Raw genomic sequence first — 25,999 nt, 5'->3', positions numbered from 1 at the left:
GTTCTGTATTGAAATATTGACATGTACGGAATGCATTAAATAATGGGCAATAATAAAGGTATATGCAAATTTTTTTTGACAGTTTTAATTGTTTTTCTGTATATAGGGCAATAACTCAAATATTGGTCTGCCCGATCCAATCCATTCATGTATTTGTTGTAGTCTAATACACTTTCAGGTTTTTTATTGTGTAATTGGTTTTTCTACATTTTCTGTGAGTGCCAGTCAAAGAGGGATTATGTATTGTAGAGATCATTCATATCATTTTAATTTTCGAAGCTCTCCATTTCTGTGTGAATATGTCACCTTTGGGTTAATGACAAGCTACAAACACATTGACTCTTGCGCACTTTAATTTTCCTGAAAATCCTCTATTTTGCCATATCGTTCCACAAACTCGAATTTTATTTTCAAGTAACTTCGTGCAAGTTCTGCACTCTAATAATAATTATCCATGGTTAAGCCACTTTCCATTAGAAGGTGTCAATAGTTCCATCACTGTTTTTGCTAAAGGCTGTCCAGCGCCGGAATATATCTTCAATGAGGAAATGTATCCCTTACTCAAATCACATAGCATCCGAAAGATTATGCCATATTTCGTAATTTTCAACAGATTGTAAACTTTAAAATTTAACCATCCACGCGTCCACTTTGCTCATAGTTGTCCATGCTTCTGCACCCTCTTGGTTGTTGTACATTTTCTATATAATCAAACTTCCCTGTAGATTCTAGCAATCTTTCTGAGAATTTCAAACATATTGCACAATTTTACTTTTTTCACTGCTTTTTCTAGATCCACATCTCCTAGGAATATTTCTTGATTTTCCTTAAGTCTTGCCATCATTATCAAGTTTAGTATCGGCATTGCCTATCTTTACCTTTCCTAAAGCTACACTGACCATTGTCTAATATATGCTCAATTTTCTTTTTGATTATTTTGTATACTGTTCTTGCCAGAAACTTAGAGCATGAACTGTTGTGAATGTTCTTAGATTAGATTAGATTAATACTTGTTCCATAGATCATGAATACGACACTTCATAATGATGTGGAACGTGTCAGGTTAATAAAAGATGTCTGTACAAGATATTGCATTACACAAAATATTGCATGACACTAATGTTTCAGCTAGTTTTTTTGTTTTTTTTTTCCCCTCCCTTAATTTATATCTAAAAATTCAGCCAATGAGTAGGAGTTGTCATCTAGAAATTCTTTTAATTTATTTTTAAATGTTGGTTTACTGTCTGTCAGGCTTTTGATACTGTTTGGTAGGTGACCAATTTACCCCTTTCTGTGCCAAAGTCAGATTTAACCCTGCATAGTGAAGATCATCCTTTCTCCTGGTGTTATAGCTATGCACACTGCTATTACTTTTGAACTGGGTAGGATTATTAACAACAAATTTCATAAGTGAATATATATTTACTGTGAGGTTACTGTGAGGATCTCTAGATCCTTAAATAGATGTCTTTAGGATGACCGTGGGTGGACTCCAGCAATTATTCTGATTACACATTTTTGAGCAATGAATACTTTCCTACTCAACGATGAATTACTCCAGAATATGATGCCATACGAAAGCAGTGTTTATCTGCCCTTGCTGTTTACGGAATTATTACTTTTTCAACTGTCTGATGGTATGTCCCCAGTCTCATAGATTATACACAGCAGCTTGAATAATCATTTGGTTACTACTTCCCTCCAACAATTTTAAAAATACCAAAAAAAATGTTTCCCCATCCCTTCCACATTATTTGATTGCACATTTTCCAAGACTCTGACTCTAATGCTGGATTCCTAATGAATCCCCAAATAACTGCCACCCATTTCTTTTTCTACATCGTCAGCAGATAGTTTGTCCCACTCATAGAGGCCTTCAGCATGTTCTTTTTCATCCCTCTGCATTCTCCTTAGTATTTAACAGTGGAATTCTTTTTGGACTCTTATGCTTATTGCTTTTAATTTCACCGAAGATCCTTTTGACTTTTGTATATGCTGAATCTATCTTTTCCAATGACCATTTCTGTGTTGATCTCCTCACATTTTTGCTGCACTTACCTATTGATTTCATTCTCAAGTAACTTACATTGTTGCTTTCGTATATTTTCCTGAACAGTTTTTAATTTCTTTCTTCTATCAAAAATTGAAGTATTTCTTCTGTTATGCAAGGTTTCTTCACAATTAACTTCCTTGTACTTAAACATTTGTCTGTCCAATTTATGTGATTGCCCTTGATAGAGATGTCCACTCCTCTTCAACTGAACTGCCTGCTGCGGCACTCATTATCACAGTATTTACAACCACAGAGAACTTCAGACATGCATTTTCAATCTCAATAATTCAGTGTCTCGCTTCTTTAGACTTTTGTTCTCCATGGTGATTCTCTTCAATTCCAGTCTACTCTTTATCTTTAATAAATTGTGATCTGAATCTATATCTGCTGTTGGGTACACATTACAATCCTTTGTATGATTTTGAAATATCTGTCTCAAAGTGATGTAATCCAGCTGGTATCTTCCCATGTCTCCATGCTTTCCCCAAGTATACTTCCTCCTCCTGTAATTCTTGAACAGTATATTGCTATTAACTATCCAAAATTTATTACAGAGCACAGGCTCTCTCTCACCTTCTCTTTCTTATTACCTAGTCTGTATTCTCCTGTAACAAAATAGCAGTAGTTGGTATTTTCTGCAACCTAACTAAGGCATTTGATTGCATGAATCACAGGGTTCACCTAGATAAATTGAAGTTTTGTGGAGTGGATGGTATATCCAACAAATGTATAGTGTCAAATGTAACCAAAAGAAGGCAGAAAGTTCTACTTAGTATTTGAAAGTGTGTAGTACGGGGACATTATTCTGATTTGGGGGACGGGGAGGGAGGGGAGGATATAACATATGGATTTCTACAAGGCTCATTCAGAAGAAACGGTAAACAATGTTCTTAAAAGTACAACTGGTTTTTTACAAATGATCTCACCCTCAGTTTTAAAAATACACAACATATTCAGTTCTGCACCTGTAGGGGTACTACACCAATGATAAGTGTAATGCATAGTGAGTAAATAATAAATGGGATGGAAACTTGAAAATTGTTAGGTTTCCATATTAATGAGAATTTGAACTAGTAAAGGCACACTTTGATAATCCTGAAACAACATACTTCAGACACAGTCGTACTTAATTTCATTGCAAATCTTGGGGGGAGAGAGAAATCAGTAAGCTGACATATTTTGCATAGTTTCATTCAGTAATGTCAAATAGAATAATGTTCTGGGATAACTCACCTTTAAGAAGGAAAGTCGGTCTTCATTGCTCAAAAATGTGCTGTAAGAATGGTATGTGGTGCTCACCCACAATCATCTTGTAGACATATTGTTAAGCAGTTGGCCATCCTGGCTACTTCTTAACAGTATAATTATTCCCTCATGAAGTTTGTTGTAATTAATAATCTGCAGTTCTTAAGGAAGAATGATGTACATAACTACACTACCAGAAGCAAAAACTGATATTCATTGCGCACATTAAGACTGTCTTTAGCACAAAAAGTGGTACACAGTGCTGCAACCAAGAGTTTTGATCGCCAATCAGTGATGTAAAGTATCAGACAGACAGCAAAGCAATGTTTGAAAATAAACTGAAAAAGTTTCTCCTTGACAACTCCATCTGTTCTGTAGAAGAATTTGTATTATTTTAATGTGTAAAAGGTGGTATGGATATAAAATGACTCATTCCACATCATATGATTTATCTTCGAAATGATACATGAAACTAACTTAACACAGTCTTCTCTTCTTTCATACAAATTTGATGAAGATTTATAAGCTGTGTGCTCTTCCAGTTTTAGCTGCGCCCAAACGTGTCCATACAGTACTTCTTTCTTTAAAAAAAAAAAAAAAAACTAACGTCACCTACCAGAAGGTGTATGACCATTGTTTTCAACAATGAAAATGAAGTTGTTCACGTTTAGTGCTTTGAACAGGGGTAAAACAATAACTGGGAAATAAAATGCAAGTCTTTTGGACCAACTGGAGGTAAACAAGAAAGTGAGAAAAGGCCTGGATGAAAACAAAGTGAGGAAAGGCCTAGAATGCAAAACAATGCAGCTGCCAAGAATGGTACTATGATGATGGACGAATTGAATGATTTGAAGCATAAATTATACTCTGTTCACAAGATTTAACTTCATAACTTTCACATATTCCCACATGTATTAAAAGTTGTGTCTTGAAAATATTTTGAATTCAGTGAAATGTTATGGGAGTCATAGACACACATTTTTTTCAGACCTTTTAAAATTACATTTCAGAGATGGATTCAACTTGCTAAAAGACTATGGACAAATTGTATTGACTTTAAAATAAACCCTCTCACTGGTAGCATGAAAATTTTCTCTTTATGTTGACGGTCTTTCAGGAAACTTGGAGGAAATACCATCACAGAAGTTCTGGTATTTCATTGCAGTTAGTCTTGCAGGTTAAGAGAAGTAGTTTTGAAAGATTATGTTAATATGTGAAAACAAGCAAATGGTGCATTAGGCAATGTATAAAACCCACAAACTCATTACAACATAATCAAATGACAGAGTACTGTGACTATTCAAACATATATGTGTGTGTAATAATGTTGAAAGCTGAATGGTTGAAATGCCAGACTGTGGCAATTATCTCATGGAAAAACTGGCCACTCTGCCAAACTTCCTGAATTAAAACACAGTATTAGTATCTAGTAAAGGATAAGAGCTCCCATTTGAAAGATGAACCCGGTCCTCCCTCCCTCCCTCCCTCCCTCCCTCCCTCCCTCCCCTTTCCCTTCTCATTTTAGCTGCTCGTAAGGTGACTGTTATGCACATTTTAAAATTTAGGACTTCTTCAGTCATTTTCACATATCAAAAGATCCCCAAAATGCAGTTCATCTCCCAGCATCTTTCATCTGTCCTTAAACTGAGAAATTCAGTGGTGTGCTATGGATTTCTTTAGTGCACTCACACCATAATCTTGGTTCAGTGCTGATAGCGTATCTAAAGCTGAATTTTCTGTTGTTTTTTTTTTTCCATAACTTTAATGTTAACATGTTTTGCATCTGAGAGTACAAGCCAGTATATTGTATCTCGAACTCAGAGTAATTAAAATAATATTGCATCTTAAAACCAATGCAGACTTGTTGGCACTTAGCAGTAGGAAAACACTTCATTCTGAAACAGCTTGTGTTTATTTTGATTGTATCTACTACATTATAATTGCAAGAACTTATTAGTGTCAGGCATATTGGACCACACTGTGTAAAGAATTACAGGAAAGGTTAAGATTTGAGGTTGGCTGTCATCCCACAATTTATTTCTCAATAGCTATGTACTGACACTCAAACAGTATAGATATTTCAGTACGAGTCATCTCCAGTAACATATCATTGGCGTTATTTGCATTTTGTAGGTTTCTTTCCAGATATCTTGAATATCTTTGTGACAATAATAGGAATAAGGCCTTAAGAAAATTCACACAGCTTTTAAAAATTTTGTGAAGACATTGGCTATGTACCAGGTCACAAGAGCTGTAAAAAAGCACTATTACTGTTTACCTCTAATGGCCATCATAATTTAGCAACACTTGTGTTACAAGCTAGACAGGCAACATGCTACTCATATCAGAGTTAATTCCCAGATACATCTTGAGAGTATCATTTATTTCAATTGCAGGAATTATTTAAAATTTGTGTACAATATTATCTAAGCAGTTTTTGAAAAGGAGAAGTACTGTATGTTCACATTTTGTATTCTTCAGTACACAGTCCATATTATTAGTATGCGCAATGTTTATGTTTCTGTCACTTTTTTTGTAATAGATATTAAGATGTTAAACAAAAATGAACTGTTACAGGTTGTGCTGGACCTGAAGAATATGGATCTAAATGAGGCAAAGACAATGTGGCTTGACTTGTGTCCAGAAACTTCCAGGGAAGCATAAATTCCCTTTTCATCTATGGCCTTTCACTTAAAACACTTAATATCGCAGAGATAACCACTGTCAGATTCTAGGAAAATTATGTAAATGAAGGTGTAATCTGCCATAAGCCATGAAAGAGTGAAAGAAAATCGATCTGTAATTCTCACATGGAGTCTTTAAAGCTTTCTTCAAGTGATGCTGTGCAAACACAAACTTGCAGAAGCAGCATTTTATGTGTAATTATAGGTATTTCTTCAAACAAAAAAATATTTGTGCATTTCTTTTTTACTAATCAAGTACCTAGTAATAGACAAAGCTTTTATAAAAAAAAATACAGTGTGTATTGTGCAATAATATAAAAGTTAAATAGTTTAGGAAATGAAGTGTTGCTCTTTGTGTTTCTATGTGTGTAATTTATTGTGTTGTAATCAAACTGACAAAAGCATGACTTACATGAAATGTATGAGCACAGCAAGGATTAATTCAAAGTAATTGGCACTCTGTTATGAAATGTGATTGTTAAGAAGTTATTGCTGTTATGTTTTGTGTTATCCTAATATTTAAATATATTTATTCATACAGTACTGCATTGACCTTTTATTTTTTAGCCATGTAATTTCCTGTATGAATATACTATGGAACTTCATCTTTCACATTAATACTGTGAAATGAATGTTTTTCCATCCACCTTTCCCCCATCATATCACTTTTAATCAATAAATACATGACAAAATGATAGTGACACTGTTATTGTTTTTCACAGGAATATTGGCATACTGCAGCAGGTAATGTTGTCCAGTTGCAAGAAATTCATAGCAGCAATTGTAGCAGTCGCTTTGATTATGGAAAGGATAACCAGCACAGTAACCAACAATGTAATTTTGAGAGCTAATAAAAGGGGCAACGAAATTATAGCTCTTGCTCTTGCAAATAAAAATACCGGAACAAGTACTGAAGCATCTGCTTTTGAGTTCAATGTCCTCAAAAGGAATATTCACTGTGGTTCTTTTGAGGTCCCATAGAGCCATGAAAAAAATCCCAGTTGTATAAAGATATGTGTCGGACCTTTCAGTCAGTTCTTACAGTTAGAAAAACTTCCAAGAATAGGCATTGATATAATGATGAAATAGCACAAAATAAACTACATTTCTACACTACTACTTAATATTTCAGTTCACGAGATCACATACTGTATTCGTGGCATAAGTATCAGGTTTGGTAGAAAAGGCTTTAGTGATGCCTATATCTGAGTAATTGTTGCTGGTTAATTGGAGAACAATAAAATAAAATAAGTAATTAAAATCCAAGAGCACGCACAGGCTCTGAGCTATGGGAGAGCGAGGTTAACTCGTTATTTTCTCAGTGAATGATGAAATAGTTTATTAATTTCACAAAAATGACTCTGTGTACACTTGCTACTGGTAAATATCCATTGCATGTTATGGTTTTCTTCAAACTTATACTTAATTCATACATCTTTGCTTGTTAGTGTTTTCATGACTTCTGCTTCCTTCAGAAATTTTTGAAATCGGTACATAATTATTTGTAATCATAAGAAGTCATTTTATTGACATGGTGAACCATGTAGTCATGCATAGGCACCCGTAAAGTGCAGTATGATAGATGCTCTCGTTTAGCTCATAGTTGTCCATACCTGTAATAGTACTTCTCTAGTGATTTTCGTAAATGTCCAGTGTGCAGTTATTCTAGGTATTAGTATCTGTGCAGGCAGTTTTTATGTTAAGTGTAGGCTAGATAGTGCAGGTATTTATTTGTAGTATACAAGCTGTATGGGGGGCAGAATACTTTCGTAGCCATTTCTCTATACATTGGTCACAAAATTATGACTAGTTTCTTAGGAGTGTGTTGGTACTACTTTGGCATGTCACAGATTTGCGATTTGTCATGGCGTCGATTCTACAAGTCCATGGCATGTTAATATATGTAGATGACATAAATATCCAAGCAATTTCTGTAGATTATTAGGATATTGGGCAGGTATACTGAAGGATTTATGTGAAACTTTTGGACAGACAATATGGCATTCTCTTGTTTGAATTGGAAGCTGTTTTCCATAAAGATGTTTTAAGTGAGGTGAGGTTTCCCTCCCGCTTAGTATTTTAATTGGTACTCGTGCTGCATTTTCTTCTTTCCCACTTGTTGTTACTCAGTCATAGACATTCTATGTGCAGGCCACTACCACTGGCTGTTTCAGCAGCCCACACTCACTAGAATTGCCTCCAGCTCTAGTAAATTGTGCACACAGTGTTGAGGAGATAGGTTGAAGAAAGACAAGCTTCCATTTATGGCATTTGTAGCTGTAGACAAAATTTCGACAGTGTTGACTGGAATATACACTTCACAATTCTGAAGGTAGGTGGGATAAAATAAAGGGAGAGAGAAGTTCTTTACAACATGAACAGAAACCAGGCTGCAGTTTTAAGAGTTGAAGGATATGAAAGGGAAACAGTCCTTGAGAAGGCGGTGAGACAGGATGATGGCCTATCTTTCATGTTATTCCATCTGTACATTGAGCAAGCAGTAAAGGAAACCAAGGAGAAATTAGGAAAGGAAATTAAAATTCAAGGAGAATGAGCTAAAAATTTGAGGTTTGCTGATGACATTGTAATTTTGTCAGAGATGGCAAAGGACCTGGAAGAGCAGTTGAATAGTATAGTGACAGGAAAACAGATTATTAGATGAACACTAACAAAACTAAAACTACAGTAATGGAATATATTCAGATTAAATCATGTGATGCTGAGGAAATGAGGTTAGTAAATGGTGCACTAAAAGTAGAAGATGGTTTTTGCTATTTGGGCTGCAAAATAACTGCTGATAGCCACAGTAAAGGGGATATATGATGCCAGCTAATCGTGCAATTAAAACAGGTGTGAGGGGCAGTAATTCACGAGGGACCCTTCTGAATATCTAGTCTGAAAATTACATCAAGCAATTGGATTCATCCTAGATTTCTAGGGACAAGTAGGTGCTGGCTGGAACTCTGTCTGCTTGTCATTTGGAGGCCTCTATAGATTGCATTTGGGGCTGTTTGCTTGTAGACAGTATGTGGCTGCATTGCCTTTCGTATTCAATTCACAATCAGCAAGTGTGAAATCATTGGTTTCTTAATGTGTGTGACCTCGTACCAATTGGGGAAAGCAACTAGCACTGTATATATCCATCTAAGTTACTGTTAAGTTTGAAACCTAGAAGATTTCTTATTTTTCTGACAGACCTTCATGATTCGGTCATTACACTGTGAAAATTCAAATGCAGTTGAGTATTGCCAGAAAAAAATGCTGAATTCATAGATGTGTTTTACTTTCCTGAAACAAGTGCTCACTTGTTCTCCATAAAAGCAGCTGCATGAAAAGGGTTTTGAATGAGCCTTGATAACGAAAGTGTCAAAATTGAAAACAAAGTGACAGGGGAAACAATGATGACAATCATGTCAGCCATAGTTCATGTTCTTGACATTTGGTCATCAAGACATGCAAAGTTTCTTGAAATAGATGAACATCAGTGTGGATAGGTGCAAAGAATAATTCTGAAATGGATGTGCAGTGGTAAAAATGCATTGACTGCCATTTGGGAATGAACGAATGATGGATGGTTGCCGATGAACAAATCCATGTTGATGTAAATGGACCTACATCCATAAAGTCTCTTGGAAAAGATCTCTACCATTTATACGTATCTACATCTTACTCTACAAGCCACCTCACAGTGTGTGGTGGAGGGTACTTCTGGTACCACTAACAGATCCCTTCTTCCATGTTCCACTCATGAATGGCCCATGGAAAGAATGATTGTTGACAGTCCACTGTGTTATCTCTAATGTCTCGAATTTTCTGGTCATGGTCATTTCACAAGATGTATGTGGGAAGAAGTAATATTTTGTCCAACTCTTCCCAGAAAATGCTCTCTTGAAATTTCAATGGTAAATCTATAATTGATGCACAACACTTCTCTTGTAACATCTGCCACTGGAGTTCGTTGAGCATCTCTGCAATGCTCTTGCGGTGACTAAATGATCACATGATGAAACACCCCACTTTTCCTTGGATCTTCTTCTCTCTCTCTCTCTCTCTCTCTCTCTCTCTCTCTCTCTCTCTCTCTCTCTCTCTCTCTCTCTCTCTCTCTCTCTCTCTCCCCCCCTCTCCCCCCCTCTCCCCCCCCCTCTCCCCCCCCCCTCCTATCAGCTGTATCTGGTAAGGATCCCACGTCGATAAACTATACTCAAGAATAAGTTGAACAAGCACCTTGTAAGTCACTTTCTTCATAAATGAACTTCCTATGAATTTTAGTGTGGCACCTGCTTTTACTACTACTACTACTCCCCCCCCCCCCACCCCTCCTCCACTTAAGGTCACTCTGGATAGTTACTTGTAGGTATTTTACTATAGATACTTTTTCCAGCAATCTGTCATCAATAGTGTAGTTGTACAACAATGGGTTTCTTTTCCTAGATATGCACAATATCTTACAGTTATTAAGTTCAAGGTCAACTGCCAAAGTCTCCACCTCCATTCATAAATGTGGTTTGGAACTTGGTAAGCTCCTTTTTTTTTTCCTTGATAGCAGTGCGGGGTGGTGTCAAATGCCTTCCTGGAGTGAAGGAACATGGCATCAACATTGATACCATTGTCTACAGCTCTACAGAAATCATGGAAGAATAGAGCAAACTGAGTTTCGCAAGATCTCTGTTTGAGGAAACCATCTTGATTTTTAGAGAGGAGATTTTCATTCTCCAAAAATTTATAATTCTTGAACTTACAACATGTTCCATAATGTTTTATAGACAGATTTAGCAAGTTTTGTAAAATTGCCTTCCTGAAGTAGGACGGTAAAGTTGACACCATCCCATAACAGTTCTCAAATAAAGCTAAGACAAATGGTTGTGTTATCAAACAGTTCAGGTGTCACAGAAGAAAAATAGTTTTTTAACAATAAAGTCTCCGAATTGCTGGTAGACGGAGGCATAGAGCCTTACATTACCCCACCCTACATACCACAGCAAAACGGTGTTGCAGGAAGAGAAAACTGCACTAGTGTGGAGTGTGCTCATTCTGTGTGGAATCCTAGTAAATTGCCAAAAGAAGTGTGGCCAGAAGCATTCAATACTGTTGCACGCCTTTTGAATTGCACTGGGAAGTCCTGTATTGAAAACAAACTTCCTCATGAACTGTGGTATGGATAACAAGTAGGCAACTTGAATTACCTGATAACTTTTAAAACATAATGTTACATGGCAAGTGAACAAGAATTTTCATTCAAAATGTAACATCAAAGCTGTTCCTGGACGTCTGGTTGGGTACATAAATGCAGAGATGTCGTTAGGGTCTGGATTCCACCTCAGAGGAAGGTTGTACTAAGTCACATCATAAAATATGCAGCCTGCACACAAATGTTACTAAGTTTGGATGTGCCCATGATGAAACCATCCAACAGAGTCAGTGTAACCAGACTTCCAATGAGAAAAAGGTATCAGAAAACATCAGCCATGGCAAGAGAACAGAAGGTTTAAGTGAAGAGGAGGAAGATTTGGATACAACCATAAGTCCTGAAGCAAGTCAAATATTAAGTGATAAATGAAGAGCAAACATGAAAGAAGGAAACCAGAATGGATGACCAGTGGAGATTATGTGTACGTGGCTGGAACTTCTATCATCAGGAAAAGCTTTGCAGTCCAATAATAAAAGTCAGTGGCTGGAGGCCACTCATGAAGAATTGAAGTCCCTGGAAAGAGAATAATACTTGGGTACTTGCTGAGTGTCCCTGTGGTGCACAGATTTTGCAGACACTGTGGGTCTTGTGCAACAAAACTAGGAAATGGGAAAGTTTGTTTCACCTGTTCATGTGTGGCAAAAGGCAGGAAATCGACCATGAAGAAACATCCAGCCCTGTTACGTATTATTATACTATTCAAACCCTATTGGCAGTGCCTGCTGCAGAGAAAATGAAGCCTGATCAGTTTGATATCAAAACAGCTTTTCTAAATGGTGTATTCAAGGAAGGTGTGTACGTGAAACAACCTGAAGGAGCTGAAGATGATACTGGACGTGTATGTTTGCTGAATAAAAGTCTGTATTTTCTCGAACAGGCACTGTGTTGTTGGGGCAAACATTTCATAGACTTCGTGACAAAGGCTGGATTTAAAATCTGATGCTGATCCATGTCTGTTGTACTGTTGAAGCAAGAATAATCATTTATCTGTTGTAATCTTTGTTGTTAATATTTTAGTTCTGGGCAGCAACAGAGCAGATATTAAGGAGTTAATGAAAACATTGAAGCTGGAGTTTCATACAGTTAGAGTGACTCAACAATTTTTTGAGTCTGAAGATACAGCAGAATGAAGACGGGCCAGCAGCAGTGAACCAAGAGGATTATGCAAGGGAAATTCTAGAAGTATCTGGAGTGGCCAAGTCTAATGGAGTTTCTGCACCAGTTGGCACATAGGAAGTAATGTCGAAGAAAAGATCACAGCCAAAGTTCCTTATCGCAAGGTGATGAGTTGTCTGATGTGTTTGAATACAGTCGTCTCACATCCAGACAGGGCTTTCACAGTGAACAAAGCACCTGGAGCCATGGAATATCCTACGGCTCAAGACTGGAATCAAATGAAATGAATTTTTAGATACTTAAAGAATACAATGGATTGTGGAACCATCTACATATACAAAGAGGTTTAAAGGTTAACAGTGATGCTGATTATGCACATGGCAATGGCAAGAGACATTTAACAACAGATGTCAAAGTCTTAGTTTTGGGACTCCATCATGGACCATTCACTTATGACAGACAGTGGTAATATCCCCAATGGAAGCAGAAATACTCTCAGCAAGTGAAGGGGCAAAGGAATTGGTCTGGCTGGAGGGGTTGCTGTATTAACTGACTGGAACTTCCAAACACATGAAATCACCTAAGTTCTACTTTGACAATGTAAGTACGTTGAAGTTGTCCAAAAATCCAATGTTTCTTTGAAAATCAAAGCATATAAAAGTTTGTTACTTCTACATCAGTAAGAGATTCTTGAATGCAGACCTTGGATTTGAAAACACTGGCAGGCCCAACCAGTCAGTTGATGTGCTAACAAAGCCCTTCGAAAGGGTTTGACTCAAGATTCTGCATGAAAGAATTGAAATGCAGAAGATTAAATCCATGTAAAATTCAGTTCTCACATTTCATGTTTTTCTTTGCAGGAAGTCCTGACATTGAAAATAAAAATACAAAATGTATTTTCATATCTTTGTTGTGCAAGTGCAGTGAAATATTTGGACTAGTAAAACTGAAAATGTTTTGGTACAATGTCCTTATGTGTGCGTCATAAACCTTTTGCAGTGTATTTTTAATAAATAACCTTAAGGAATACATTGTATATAGTTGGACTCTTAACATAAGATGAGAAACTGAACAAGGCACAGTGTTTTGTATGCTATAGTTTGTCATATGTGCAAGAGCTTCGTGGACGCCAGGTACTGCCTGTCAGCATGAATAATTTTGAGTCATTGGAAGAAAAGCTATCATGACATGCACTGATAATCAACCTGGAAGGGTTGGAGTTAGGAAAGTTGTATAGGAATTTCGGTCTAAAAGGTTTTAAGCCATGGCACTGCTGATATAGCTGCACTATGGGGAAAAGTGTCACATCTGTAAGGAAATGACAGGGGAGTAATGGAAAAGTTTTTAGGAATCATTTAATCCTTGTGGACCATTGGAAGCTACACTGATAACATAGCATAGGATTCCCACTGAGAATGAACTGCTGGTGTACAGGAAAGCATACCAACTACCATATCACCTCCAACAGGTGGAGGAAGAATTTATAAATCAAAAGCTCTGTGACAGAATTATACAAGAGAGTACCAGCCTGTGGAGTGCTCCAGTAGTAGCTGTAAAAAAAATCTCAGATAGGAGTAAGACCTATAGATGCTATTGTGACTATTAGTATTTAGATCAATGTATGGTCATAGATACATGCACAGTACCTAATATCACAGAATCTTTGGTTAACCTGGGGCAATGCTGTTATTTTACAATCTTGGGTACGCAAAGTAGGTATTGTCAGTTGGTGGTGGCGCCAAAGAACAGTCATAAGCCCAAGTGTATGGCTCCATATGGTCATTACCACTACCACTACCACTAAATACTATTGGGGTATGCACCAATGATTTTCAAATGCCTATTACATGGAGTATTATGAGCCCCGAAACCAAAACAGTGTATTGTATACTTAGATTCGATTATATTATTTTCTAAGGACACCCAAGAACATGGGATACATTTAGGGATGTGTTTAGTAAACAGCAGTACAATTGATACTTAATTCAAGAAAGTGCCATTTAATACTGAAGGAAGTTCATTACTAGCACTATGTTGTCAGCCAGGAGGATATGTGAATAGTTTTATGCTGATGATGGAGTATTGCATAAACAAACAAAGTGCAGATGACATATAGTTGTGCCAGTGAGTATACGCGATGAGGCATTGAGGCAAGCCCACAAGTCTACCTTAGCAGGCCATGGTGGTCACCAAACTACCAACCAATATGTTGGAGAGAATTATCTGTGGAAAATGCACAAGCAGGACATGGAGCAATATGTGGAAAACTGCTGCTGTGTGCACAAAGGGATGGGTGTAATCACCAGCGAATTTAATTGTAGAGATTATCACCTCTACACATTATTGTAGAGATATTGTTATGGATAATCTTGGACCCTTTGCACAGACTCCAGCAGAGAATCAGTTGATCACTGTTTGTGTCATTTATCTGTGATTGCTGTGTCAAATCAGCAAGTGAAGATAGTAACTCCGGCATCGGTCAAGCTGGATTTTCCAATTTAGGGCACTGGAGACTGTGAAAACCAACCATGAAACTAATTTTATGTCTGAGGTAATGAAAGATTTTTTTTTCCATTGACTTTTACACTGCATGAGTTTGTTTCTGGGCATATAAGACAGTACCACAATGAACATCAGCACTGACTCATCACGTGGAAAACTTCTATGTCAGTCATACACGTAATTTACAAAAATAAGGGTCTTTCCATTGATACCGCATGCCACTACTGACCTTCCACCTGCAGGCCTATAACAATAGGGCTGCACTCTGCTAAGAGTGTAAGAGAGTAGTGGCATGAGTAAAGACAAAGGCTTCTTACTGAAATCATAATACCTGCTACAACACACTGACAAAGCATCATGCCAGGCTGCCCACCTATGAGCTGCAGCATGCCTGTCCTATTGATGACCTACAAGGTTACCAAATCCACAAATGCTTTGGCATGTGACATACATGGCACCTGTGATGGTCACTCAGCAACAAACCTGCTCTGGTGCATATAAATACTGGCTGTCCATCCAGGTTGGGCATCAAATCATGAGTCATAGAGTCAGCATCTGCCATAGTGTGGGCTACCGCCATGAGGCCACCGTTGCTTGACTATCATATTGACAGGCCCACCTGCAAGGGGGTCCAGCCACAGCACTGATGAGCCAAGGGTCAATTTGAAGTCCTCCCAGCCACTGAGCCAATGGGCACCCTCCATTGCCAGATGCCGACAGCCAGATTCAGGTATAGGTGGTTTTACCTGATGCCTTTGCTGCCACACACCATCATCCTCTGCTAGCCACCTTCACCTACATCCTATTCCAGCTGAGATACCTCACTGTGAAGGTCATCCAGCACTGCTGGTTGCCCAAAACAGGAAAAGTGTCAAGGTTGCTTTGCAGCTGTGCTGAAGAGGATCTATGGATGTAGCAACTGCTGGCTACATCACCTCTACACATTATGCACCATGTTCTGTGAATTCAACAGCCACCAGCCAATGCTCACGAGATGTGGCTCAAGTTTACCATTGTAAACTGCTGATAAGTATATAAAGGTTTCTACTGTGAATGAGCCACTTATGACTTATCCTGCCCACCAACCTTGACCAGAGAACACCTGGACTCAAACAATACCTACTTCTCTAAAATCTGTTCTTCATATTACATCACTTGTTTTGACGTTGCTCAGTTCCAAAGTTAGTGTAGAACATTAGATGTATGACTTAAAACCATGAAAAAAGTTAAAGTCACTGTAAGACACACATAAATGGATTTAGTGTATTATTCAGTTTTCTTGATGATGTTACAGCCATTATCAGTGAGCACTCAAACTAAAGGAACCTGTTTCTGTTTTCTATGTTGCATGTGCACTTAGCTGCCTTAGCACTGACAAAATTTTGTTTATTTCATGAATGTAATTGTGTTATTCTTAGAACAAAACTGTCAAGATCATCCCTGCAGCACCAGTCACTTCTTTGGATATATTGACTTTTTTCTCTCCTTGAGGTTTCATGGCTCTCAGAGTCTGCATGGTGTTTATCTTCAATTTTGTAACCTGAAAGTCTTCAGTTATGGTTCAGTAGTGTTTTGTATCTGTTTTTGCGACTGTGGGTTATTTTCTTTGTGATAGCAGCCCATGTATGTTTGATTCTGGTTCACTGGTAAGCTTGGTGTATTTATTGCTTGGCAGAGCGCCAAGAGCTACGGTCAACAGCAGTGGTGGCGGTCAGGATGGGGTATTTTGTAAGAATCAGCAAGCACAAAGCAGTGTTTGATAAGGTGTATGCTCCAAACTGAAATTTTTAAGGTAGCTAAATTCCAAGAAACAAATCTGAGAACATATATTATACAGTAAACAACTGCATAACATTACTGGCTGATTTTATGGACATGCAGAAAACTAACTGTCCACAAGCCTGCCTTGCAGAGAATTATTGAGGAAGAAGGCATTTGTGCAATGCTCATGGTTTGATAAGAAACACAACAATTGGATTACTGTAACATAAGATCTAGTTTTATTACATTATCACACACACTGTGCAAATAATAAACTCTGTTCAGTCCTTTACAAAATCAATAATATCACCACCATCCTGAACAACAATTTTGTAAACAAATAAAATAATTTCTCATCACTTAACACCCATTTTCATTGAACATTGACTGCTATTGTGAATTGACATCTGCAGTAATGCTAGTGACACCACCATTTAGCAAGTAACTCTACAGTCACTGCTTCCCCACTTCAGTGTATAAATGTATAAATAATAAAATAGCACCAGTTGGTATTTTCCGCAGTCTTTCTAAGGCATTTGATTTTGTGAATCAAAGTATTCTGCTAGATAAATTGAAGTTTAATGACACTGATGGTATAGCCAACCAATAGATAATGTCAATTCTAACCAAAAGAACATGGAAAGTTGTGCTTAGTAATTCAATCAATGTTGTCCAGGACTGACTGGGGAGAAATCATGCAGGGGAACATCGAGGCTCAATCTTATGTCCATTATCATTCCTCATACATTTAACGGTTCTTCCCTCTAATATACAACAAGCAGAATTAGTTCTTTTTGCAGATGATACTAATATTGTAATCAATCCACAGAAACTGGAGGAATGGTAAGCAATGTTCTTAAAAGAATGAGTGACTGGTTTTCTTGAAATGGTCTCACCTTTAATTTTGAAACGACATGACACATTCAGTTCTGCACATCTAGGGGTACTACACCAGTGAAGTGTGACACGTGATGAGGAAATAATGAATAGGGCAGAAACTTGGGGTGCTCATATTGATGAGAATTTAAACTGGAAAAAGGACAGTTTGGAACTCCTAAAACAACTTAGTTCAGCCACATTTGCATATCTTGGGGAGAGACAAATCAGTAAACTGGCATGTTCTGCATATTTTCATTCAATAATGTGATACGGAATAATGTTCTGGGTAACTCATCTTTAAGAAAGAAACGAGTCATTGTGCAGAAACATGCTTTAAGAATAATATGTAGTGCTCACCTATGATCACCCTGTAAACATCTGTTTAAGGAGTTGGGCATTCTGACTACTGTTTCGCAGTATACTTATTTCCTCATGAATTTTGTTGTAAATAGTCCATTGCAGTTCAAAAGGAACAATGCTATACATAATTACAATACCAGAAGGAAAAATAACATTCATTACACTACATTAAAGTTATCTTTAGCACAAAAAGGAGTGACATAAAACATCTGATGGACAGCAAAGTAAAATTTGAAAACAAACAGCGAAAGATTCTCCTTGACAACTCCTTTTATTCCATAGATGAATTTCTATTATTGTAATATGTAAAAGGTGATGGATAGGAACTGCTAATACACACATGTATATTTAAAACATAAATAAATAACTAAATGTTCAGTGTGTAGCCATATTTACAAATTAATTTTTGATGCCAATGTAAAATAATTCTTTTCCACATCATTACAGTTTATCATGATAATGGTCCATGAAACATGAAAACAACTCACAGACATTGTAAAGCATTCAGCAGCAGAAGTGTCCGCCCCCGGTAGCTGAGTGGTCAGTGCGACAGGTGCGATTCCCGGCTGGGTCAGAGATTTTCTCCACTGAGGAACTGGGTGTTGTGCTGTCTTAATCATCATCATTTCATCCCCATCAACATGCAAGTCACCGAAGTGGTGTCAAATCAAAAGACTTGCACCCGGTGAACAGTCTACCTGACAGGGAGCCCTAGTCACACGACGTTTTTTAGCAGTATAAGTCAAAGAAAGACATCTGTAGTAAAGCATTGAGCAATATGTGTTTGTATGTTTTTGTCAAATAACAACAGAAAATGAGCTGGGCTAAAGAGTGACTGTTTTCCGAAGCTAATGTGTACAGTATTGAGGAGTATGTCTGTCGTTAGATAAATTATGATCAGAAAATGAAAAGAAAATAGTTTTTCATAATGCTCACAAGAAACTAATTGACATGTTCTGTTGAAAATGTATTTTCAATTGTTTATTAGCTAAATAAATATAAATTAATTAAGTCTTTAAATGATGTCTATTGTTTTATGAGCATGTCTGTACATGTCCCTGCGTGTCTGTTTTGATGGGAGTGTGCAGTTTATAAAGATGTTTGGTCATTACAGCTGAGTCAGTGAGACATTTGATTCTTCTTAAGTAAAGCTAGGTAAAGGTACTAGTAGGAGCTTGTACAAAATAGGTTATTACCCTTACTATTGCCCAACTGACTAAGCTATACTGACTGAAAAATTTGTTTCTTTTAATAAAAAAGTGAGGCTTATAGAAAAATATGAGATAGATCACAAAGCAATAGCATGTGATTTTGCCTATTGATTCACATGTATTGATTGTTGGAAACACATGGTATGTGACCATAGCTGTTTGCATAGATGTGTAGAGGACAGGTGCAAACTCTGTTTCCTGCATTGGATGTACATCATAGAAGTCAAATGTAGGAGAAATTTCATTAAAAAGTCATGAAGTCTCAAAAAACTATTGCTTTTGTCATTTTTTCTCTCCATGTATTGGGAGCATGTACCATATGTATAATAAATTTTTGGATGTATTCCCTTTCAATTTGTTCACAGACATTTCTAATAGCATTTAATTGTTCGAGAAAAAAGAAGTAAATCAATGTGAATTGTGTTAAAACTTTTGCAATGTTCTGTATATGCCTATCGAGCTTAAATCAAAACTGATTTCTGATCTGTCACACGCTGTAATTATTAAGTAACTACAGGTTTTAGTTATTTCAGTCTGCAACGGCCCTTTTGTCTAATTTTCCAGTTCCTTGTAGTAATACCAGCTTGCCAACTAGTCTTTTTAGTATCATTATTGAAACAGTCTATATAGGCACAACATTTATCTTTTGATAAGTTTAGTTTCTTTCCCTGAAAGACTGTTGTTCTCCAGTGAAACATCTTGGCACCAAGTACCAAGTATAATATACTCTACCTCATCTTCTTTATTCACAAGCTCTGAAAAACACTACAGCATATTAGATGAGCACTCTTGTTGATTGCAGTCTCTCATCCTGATGACATAAAATTTCATGTTCAGTGTGATAATGTCTTGATTCACAGGACACACTCTTCTATACTGTGCTGCAAATGTTGAGTAAACTTATGATCGACACAGAATGTGGGCATGACCAATGGGTGAGGTATGAATTCAATGCAAATGGCACACATGTAAGCTCCCTGCAGATGTATTCAAGCAACATACAGTCTGGATCCTATATTAGCATAAAATGCAGTGCTCAAACATGTGTGGTGCTTTTAATCAATGCTGATATGTCATTTTCCTTTGAGCGATATTTGTGGGTATCTTTGCCAATGTATTCAGAGCCACAACAAGGAAAATAACCCATGAACAGTTTAACTCTTCAGCAACTAAATTTAAGTTCAATTTGTATCTTGTACTTGGATGTTTACAATTTATGTGACAGCAGTTATTGTCTATAAGAGTCTGACCTGATGATACAAATTTTTAATGCATGATTCTGGTGATGTTATGTTATGTTTTGGCATGTACTAATAGTTTTCTGCTAACAAGTTCTGTAGGTTGCTGAAATCTACTGCCTCTTTCCTGCAGAATATGAAAAACATTGGCTTATGGAAGAAATTTAGTGTTATTTCATTAAAGTGTGGATATGTGCTGTCATTTCAGCATCTCCAACATTTTGGTATCTCCCTTTTATATAGCAGTGTGATCTTATTTGACAGAAATCGTTTACATCATTTATTTGCCACTTACACTTTGTAATTTGGTGCTTAACTTGCTCTGAACAGGATCTTTCAACTTTACTCTGTTGCAAAGATTTTGACATGTTGGTTGTATTGTGTTGTCAGTCATATATGATAGTTGTCCATGACATAGTTTGGTAGAGTGCCATGCATTTGTCTGTAGTGAGGGTCACTTTTGTACGTGGCAGACCAAATTGACTCTTTGAAAGAGACAGCTATTGCATGTATCACTCTGTCATATGTGGTAGAGGTGTTCTCAGTCTTTCAGCAGCAAAAACTTATGATTGTTACATTATTAGAGCTAATGTCCACCATCTGTGTGTATCCAGTTTCACCCCTCAGCTAGAGTTCCTCATAATCTCACCTAAGTTATGCTTGTGGAATCCCATGTCTGTGGATTTTTTCGGGGTTCTCCAGGTTGTGTGGTATTTATTTTCCTTCATAAATGACTGAAGACTGTGAAATCTGCACTTTTTTAATGCACTTTGGGATGAAAATTGCCCTATGCTTGCAAAAACTGCCTGCTGTTTGTGGATTGTGTTATAATTCACAGAACTCATAATCAATGTTGTGATTGTATGGTATCAATCCCTAGTGCACTTGCTACCTCAGTACTATTAGGTGACAACCCATACGTGTTTGGAAATTACTAGCTGATAAAGGTGGTGTGATAACTACTCACATCTGCAATATCCTGTGATTTAGTTCTTCAGCTTACATGCTGGTTATTATCATGATGTTTAGTTTGTGGGGCACTCAACTGTGCAGTCATCAGCATCCATATAAAGTCCCAATTTTTACATGGTCCAGTCTAGCCACGATCATAAATGATGATGATGAAATGATAAGGACAACACAAACACCCAGTCCCTGGACAGAGCAAATCCCCTACCCGGGGACCCTGTAATCCAGAGGCAGCAACACTAGCCACTAGACCATGAGCTGCAGACATGCTGATTATGATGATTGGTGATTTCATCAAAATTTACTAAGTAATATAACTTGGCCATACCATGTGAAGAACTGTTTTCTAGCATTGCTTACAGATGTTATGGAACTGTGTAGTTATTGCCTCTCTGATAGTAGGAATTCTCATGTGTTTTACTATTATGTAGTTTGTGGCACATGAAAAAGTACTATTCCCTCTATGATAAGTAGGTTTGATAGTTGTGCTTTACTAGGACGCTATCATAGTCTTGTTATCCCAAGAGTTGCAAAGTGTTGTTAGGTAAACTTAGTAAGTTTAGAAAAAATGCAGAGTTATGTAACCATGAAGATGTCCAGGAGGACTTGTAGGCCTATTTCTCTTTGAGTCACTGAAAAACTAGTTGTTTCTAGCACAGAAGCTGAGATGTCGGCAGATCTACATCTACATGATTACTCTGCAATTCACATTTAAGTGCTTGGCAGAGGGTAACAGCAAGGTTACTTTATTCTAGTATTCTGCTACAAAACATCACTATGGTCAGCCCTTGTTTGTTGAATGGTTCAGCGTCTCTTTCTTGATATAACCACTCCTGTTCGGTATAATGAACACATCATGCTTTGAGAATGTTTCTCTCATAAACCAAGGTTTTGTGCATGCTACGACATATCTGTGGGATATTCAGGAAAACCTCATCGATTCCATTCGATACAGATTTTGTGCTCTCAAAAATGCATTTGTTTCCTTGCCAACAGCCAAATTTTGCTGTAGGATCATGCATTTTCAGTCTAGATGAAACTAGAACAACAACACTCCAAAAGTCACAGAAGTGTAGGAGATACAGGAATGGTAGATGGTGAGCTGTGGATTAGTGCCAAACAATTGAGAAAGGCACTGATGAACTACAATTCTACTTTATTAACAATGTACAGGATGGGTGCGTCGGACCCCAGCTCCTGACCAGCTGCTTGCAGCGGCTGCTATTTCTTTGTTGCAGAAAGGCCCATAGTGGTTAGGGTGTCCCAAAAATTCTAAGCAGTTTTTGTTTGAACGCATACCCTCTTAATTTATTTGTACGATGCCAAAACAACTATATGTAAAATTTCAGCGCCTTAGGATGTTGGCAACCCGTGCCGACATGCATTGAAAAATGTCAGGTTGGCTTTACTTGGTAAGATAGGCGAAGGCGCGCGCCCTTGTGTCTCTAAAATTGTTAATCTAAACTGTTGTCAGTAAGTGAAAATGTCAGTGGAATTACGTAGTAGTTCTAAAACGCATATATTTTAATAGGTGCGGTAAAACATCAGGTAAAAGGTCCAAAACTGCCATCTCATCGACAAGTTCCAGCAGTTTTATTTTATAATATCCGGGAAGTGAATTTAACTGTCAGTGAAAGTGCAAATCTCACTATTCGGGAATGTATGATCTTTTGGGAAAAGGCGCGTATACCTACCAGATCTGTACCTAATTGTGTGAAGAAATTAGTGAACCTACATCAAGTTTGGAGGGTTTTGCAAAAAAAAATGCACAAAAAACCCAAAAGGTATTTGGGCAGCGCCGACAAGAGTTTGTCAACAATTTGGATGATATGTTCGACATTGCACACGCCGATGCACTTCAGTTAATGAAAATCAATGAAGATAAAATCTTTTTACAGCGACAGAGAGAGTCAGGTCGGCCTGGTCACTTAGCTGGAGTGCACAAGAAAATGGCTTATAAAGAGGAAAGGTCACGCATCAAAACTACTGAGGACGAAAACCGACGTGCTAAATATTTTTCCACGTCAGCTCCTTCGACAGCATCTTATAAAGCACTACGAAATGACTCATCTTCAGATCGTAATGAAATTAGATGTGTTTGCAAGAAAATGTCCCAAATGTGATTGAGAACATAAAATCTGGAACCAGTAAAACAACTACGCGTAAAAATTTCATTACGCCAAAATTAGTAGCAGCAAGTGCCAGTTGAGTGTGATAGATTCAGTGTATATTCTTGAAGTTACCATTGAGGCACTTGAATATAATAATGATGAATTTCCTATAAGTAAGTCCTCGATTCAAAGAATTTGTACAAAGAAACGGAAAGAGTGTGCGGAAGCTATAAAAGTTAATTTTCAAAACGAGGCACCAGATGTTGTGACTGTTCATTGGGATGGCGAACTGTTGCCTGCTACAAATGATCGGTAATCAGAAGAAGAACGTCTTCCGATAGCTATTTCATATAGAAATAAAGATCATCTTATTGCTGTGCCAAGGTTGGAAAACTCTTCAAGATGTGAACAGGCGAAAGCTGTTTGGAACGCGATTGTGGACTGGAATCTCGAAGACAAAGTGCAGTTTCTTTGTTGTGATACTACGGCTTCAAATACAGGCCATATCAATGGTGCCTGTATGCTACTTGAGCAAAAACTTAACAGAAGTGTCATTCTCTTTCCTAGCCGCCACCACGTGTATGAACTAGTGTTAAAAAACGTGTTCCAGGTAAAAATCAGTTCAGTGGCAACAAGTCCTAATATTCCACTCTTCAAAAAGTTCCGAGATAACTGGAAAAGTGTAAATCCAGATAACATACAGTGCTACAAAGAAAAGGTCGCAATGCACCTGACTGTTTCAGAAATTGACAATCTGCTTGAGTTTTACCGCACTGAACTGACAACAGAAATAATCAGAGATGATTACCGAGAGTTGATAGAGCTTTCTGTTATATTTTTAGGTGGAGATACAGACAGAAAATTCAAGATAAGGCCTCCAGGTGCCATACACCAAGCTCAATGGATGGTGAGAGCCATATATTTCCTAAGAATACCATTACTTTGTACTCAGTTGAAAAGGAGAAGGTTTGATGTTTGCTTGTTCACCGTGACATCCTACGTCAAGCCATGGCTTCAGTGTATTTTGGCAGTAAAGGCACCCTACCAAGATTTGTGCTTCTTGGATTACATTAGATTAGATTTACTTTCATTCCAATTGATCCATAGTGATCTAGTCAATGAAGGCATACGAAAAAAAAAACAGATAAAGACATCTCAAAAGCAGTTCTACAAAAGAAAAGCCAGCATTTGCGGTATTTGCCTGATGAAGTTTCTGTCTTGTCACTGTTTGGTGATGATGTGGATCTAGAAACAAAAGTAAAAATGGTTGAAAGTTTAACCTAAGATAATTTACCAGCTGATGCTAACCGTTACATCCCTTTGAAGGAAGAACTTTGCGGTCCATTGTATGGGGAGTTAAATAAATGAATAGAGACGTTGTGTTTTTAGTTTTCTGTTTTCATCATAATTTTGTTAACTGGTTTGCTCTCTTGTAATTACAAAGAAAAACGTCTATGACTTCATTTCAGTCAGTTTTCTCCACGAATGCCCTGCCATGTGGTCAAACAATGCTTCCTTTCAAGAAACCAGAAAGAAGGTTTCAACACTGAGAGCAGTGAATGATACAGCTGAAAGAGCGATCAAGTTGATTCAAGACTTTCGTAGTTTAATCTCGGTTGAGGTGGAACAAAAACAATTTTTGTCACCTTATGTACAAGAACACCGAAAGATTTATCCTGGCTTCAGAAAACGAACTTTGAAACGAAAATTTAGAGACTAATGTTTTTACATGTTAAATAGTGAATAAACACGATCTTGGCAATTTGGTGTTTTATTTACCAAACAATCAAATGTTCAAATGTGTGTGAAATCTTATGGGACTTAACTGCTAAGGTCATCAGTCCCTAAGCTTACACACTACGTAACCTAAATTATCCTAAGGAAAAACACCCCCCCCCCCCCCCCCCCCCGAGGGAGGACTCCAACGTCTGCCGGGACCAGCCCCACAGTCCATGACTGCAGCGCCTTACACCGCTCGGCTAATGCCGCGCTGCACCAAACAATCATTAAGCTCGAGAATCCCTCCATTCTCATATACTGAAAGTTTTCAAGTCTCATGTTTAGCATCAAGTTGGCACGTGTTATAATAATTTAATTGTGATAATATTTAGTATGTGCGTTATTAAGGTCAAATAGAAAAAATAGAGGGTATGCGTTTTCGATTTCACGAAAAATCATCCCCATTATATCTTGGGACACCCTAATAGTGGTGGCTCACACCATTGAACATGGTGGCGAGGAAGACCTGGGCTGCATCATGCTCCGAGCCCCAGAGTACAGGAGACCCATGTTGCAACCCCAGTGAGGGCATGGCAGGCAGGCCGAAACCTCCCAACTTGTCCCATCAGCTGGTGGCAAAGCAGAGCACAGCTCCCTGGACAGGCACTCAGGCCAAGAGCAGAAGTTCAGGACCCAGTGGGGGCAGAGGCAGCTGCATCATTTGCATAGGGTGGATCATCATAAAACAACCACATATCGCTGTCCGTGATTGCTGATAAATGACAAATGACAGTGGGATGGGGACTAAATGTGATGCCATCTGCTGATTGTGCAATGGTGGCATCATTAGTGCCTCACACCAAAACCTCTCATAGTGACCATATTTGGTAAGGTATTGGTGTCTTCCTGAAGGTGGCTTGGTGTTGTAACTGTAGTAGGGCACTTGCAGTAGCCATTCCAGGC

The 25,999-nt window shown here is 37.7% G+C and overlaps 2 protein-coding genes across 4 annotated transcripts in view; both read left to right on the top strand.

Annotated features, from left to right (window-relative positions):
• Positions 1-6,525, top strand: part of LOC126299036 (extended synaptotagmin-2-B) — a 183,235-nt gene extending 176,710 nt beyond the window's left edge. For all 3 annotated transcript variants that reach the window (XM_049990676.1, XM_049990677.1, XM_049990675.1), the window contains exon 20: positions 5,876-6,525. In XM_049990676.1, coding sequence (XP_049846633.1) covers positions 5,876-5,962 — 87 coding nt within the window. In that variant the 3' untranslated portion in view covers positions 5,963-6,525. The remainder of the gene's footprint in view (positions 1-5,875) is intronic.
• A 5,042-nt stretch (positions 6,526-11,567) lies between these two features.
• LOC126298261 (uncharacterized) lies at positions 11,568-12,300 on the top strand. The gene is made up of 3 exons (XM_049989563.1): positions 11,568-11,645; positions 11,736-12,027; positions 12,188-12,300. Exons 1-3 carry the CDS (start codon positions 11,568-11,570, stop codon positions 12,298-12,300), a joined length of 483 nt encoding a protein of 160 aa, XP_049845520.1.
• The last annotated feature ends 13,699 nt before the right edge of the window (positions 12,301-25,999 follow it).

The sequence above is a fragment of the Schistocerca gregaria genome, chromosome X, assembly GCF_023897955.1.
Source record: "Schistocerca gregaria isolate iqSchGreg1 chromosome X, iqSchGreg1.2, whole genome shotgun sequence".
In the NCBI taxonomy this organism is placed as follows: Eukaryota; Metazoa; Arthropoda; class Insecta; order Orthoptera; family Acrididae; genus Schistocerca; species Schistocerca gregaria.
The sequence above is the reverse complement of the archived record's forward strand: the minus strand, read 5'-3'. Positions and strand labels throughout refer to the sequence as shown.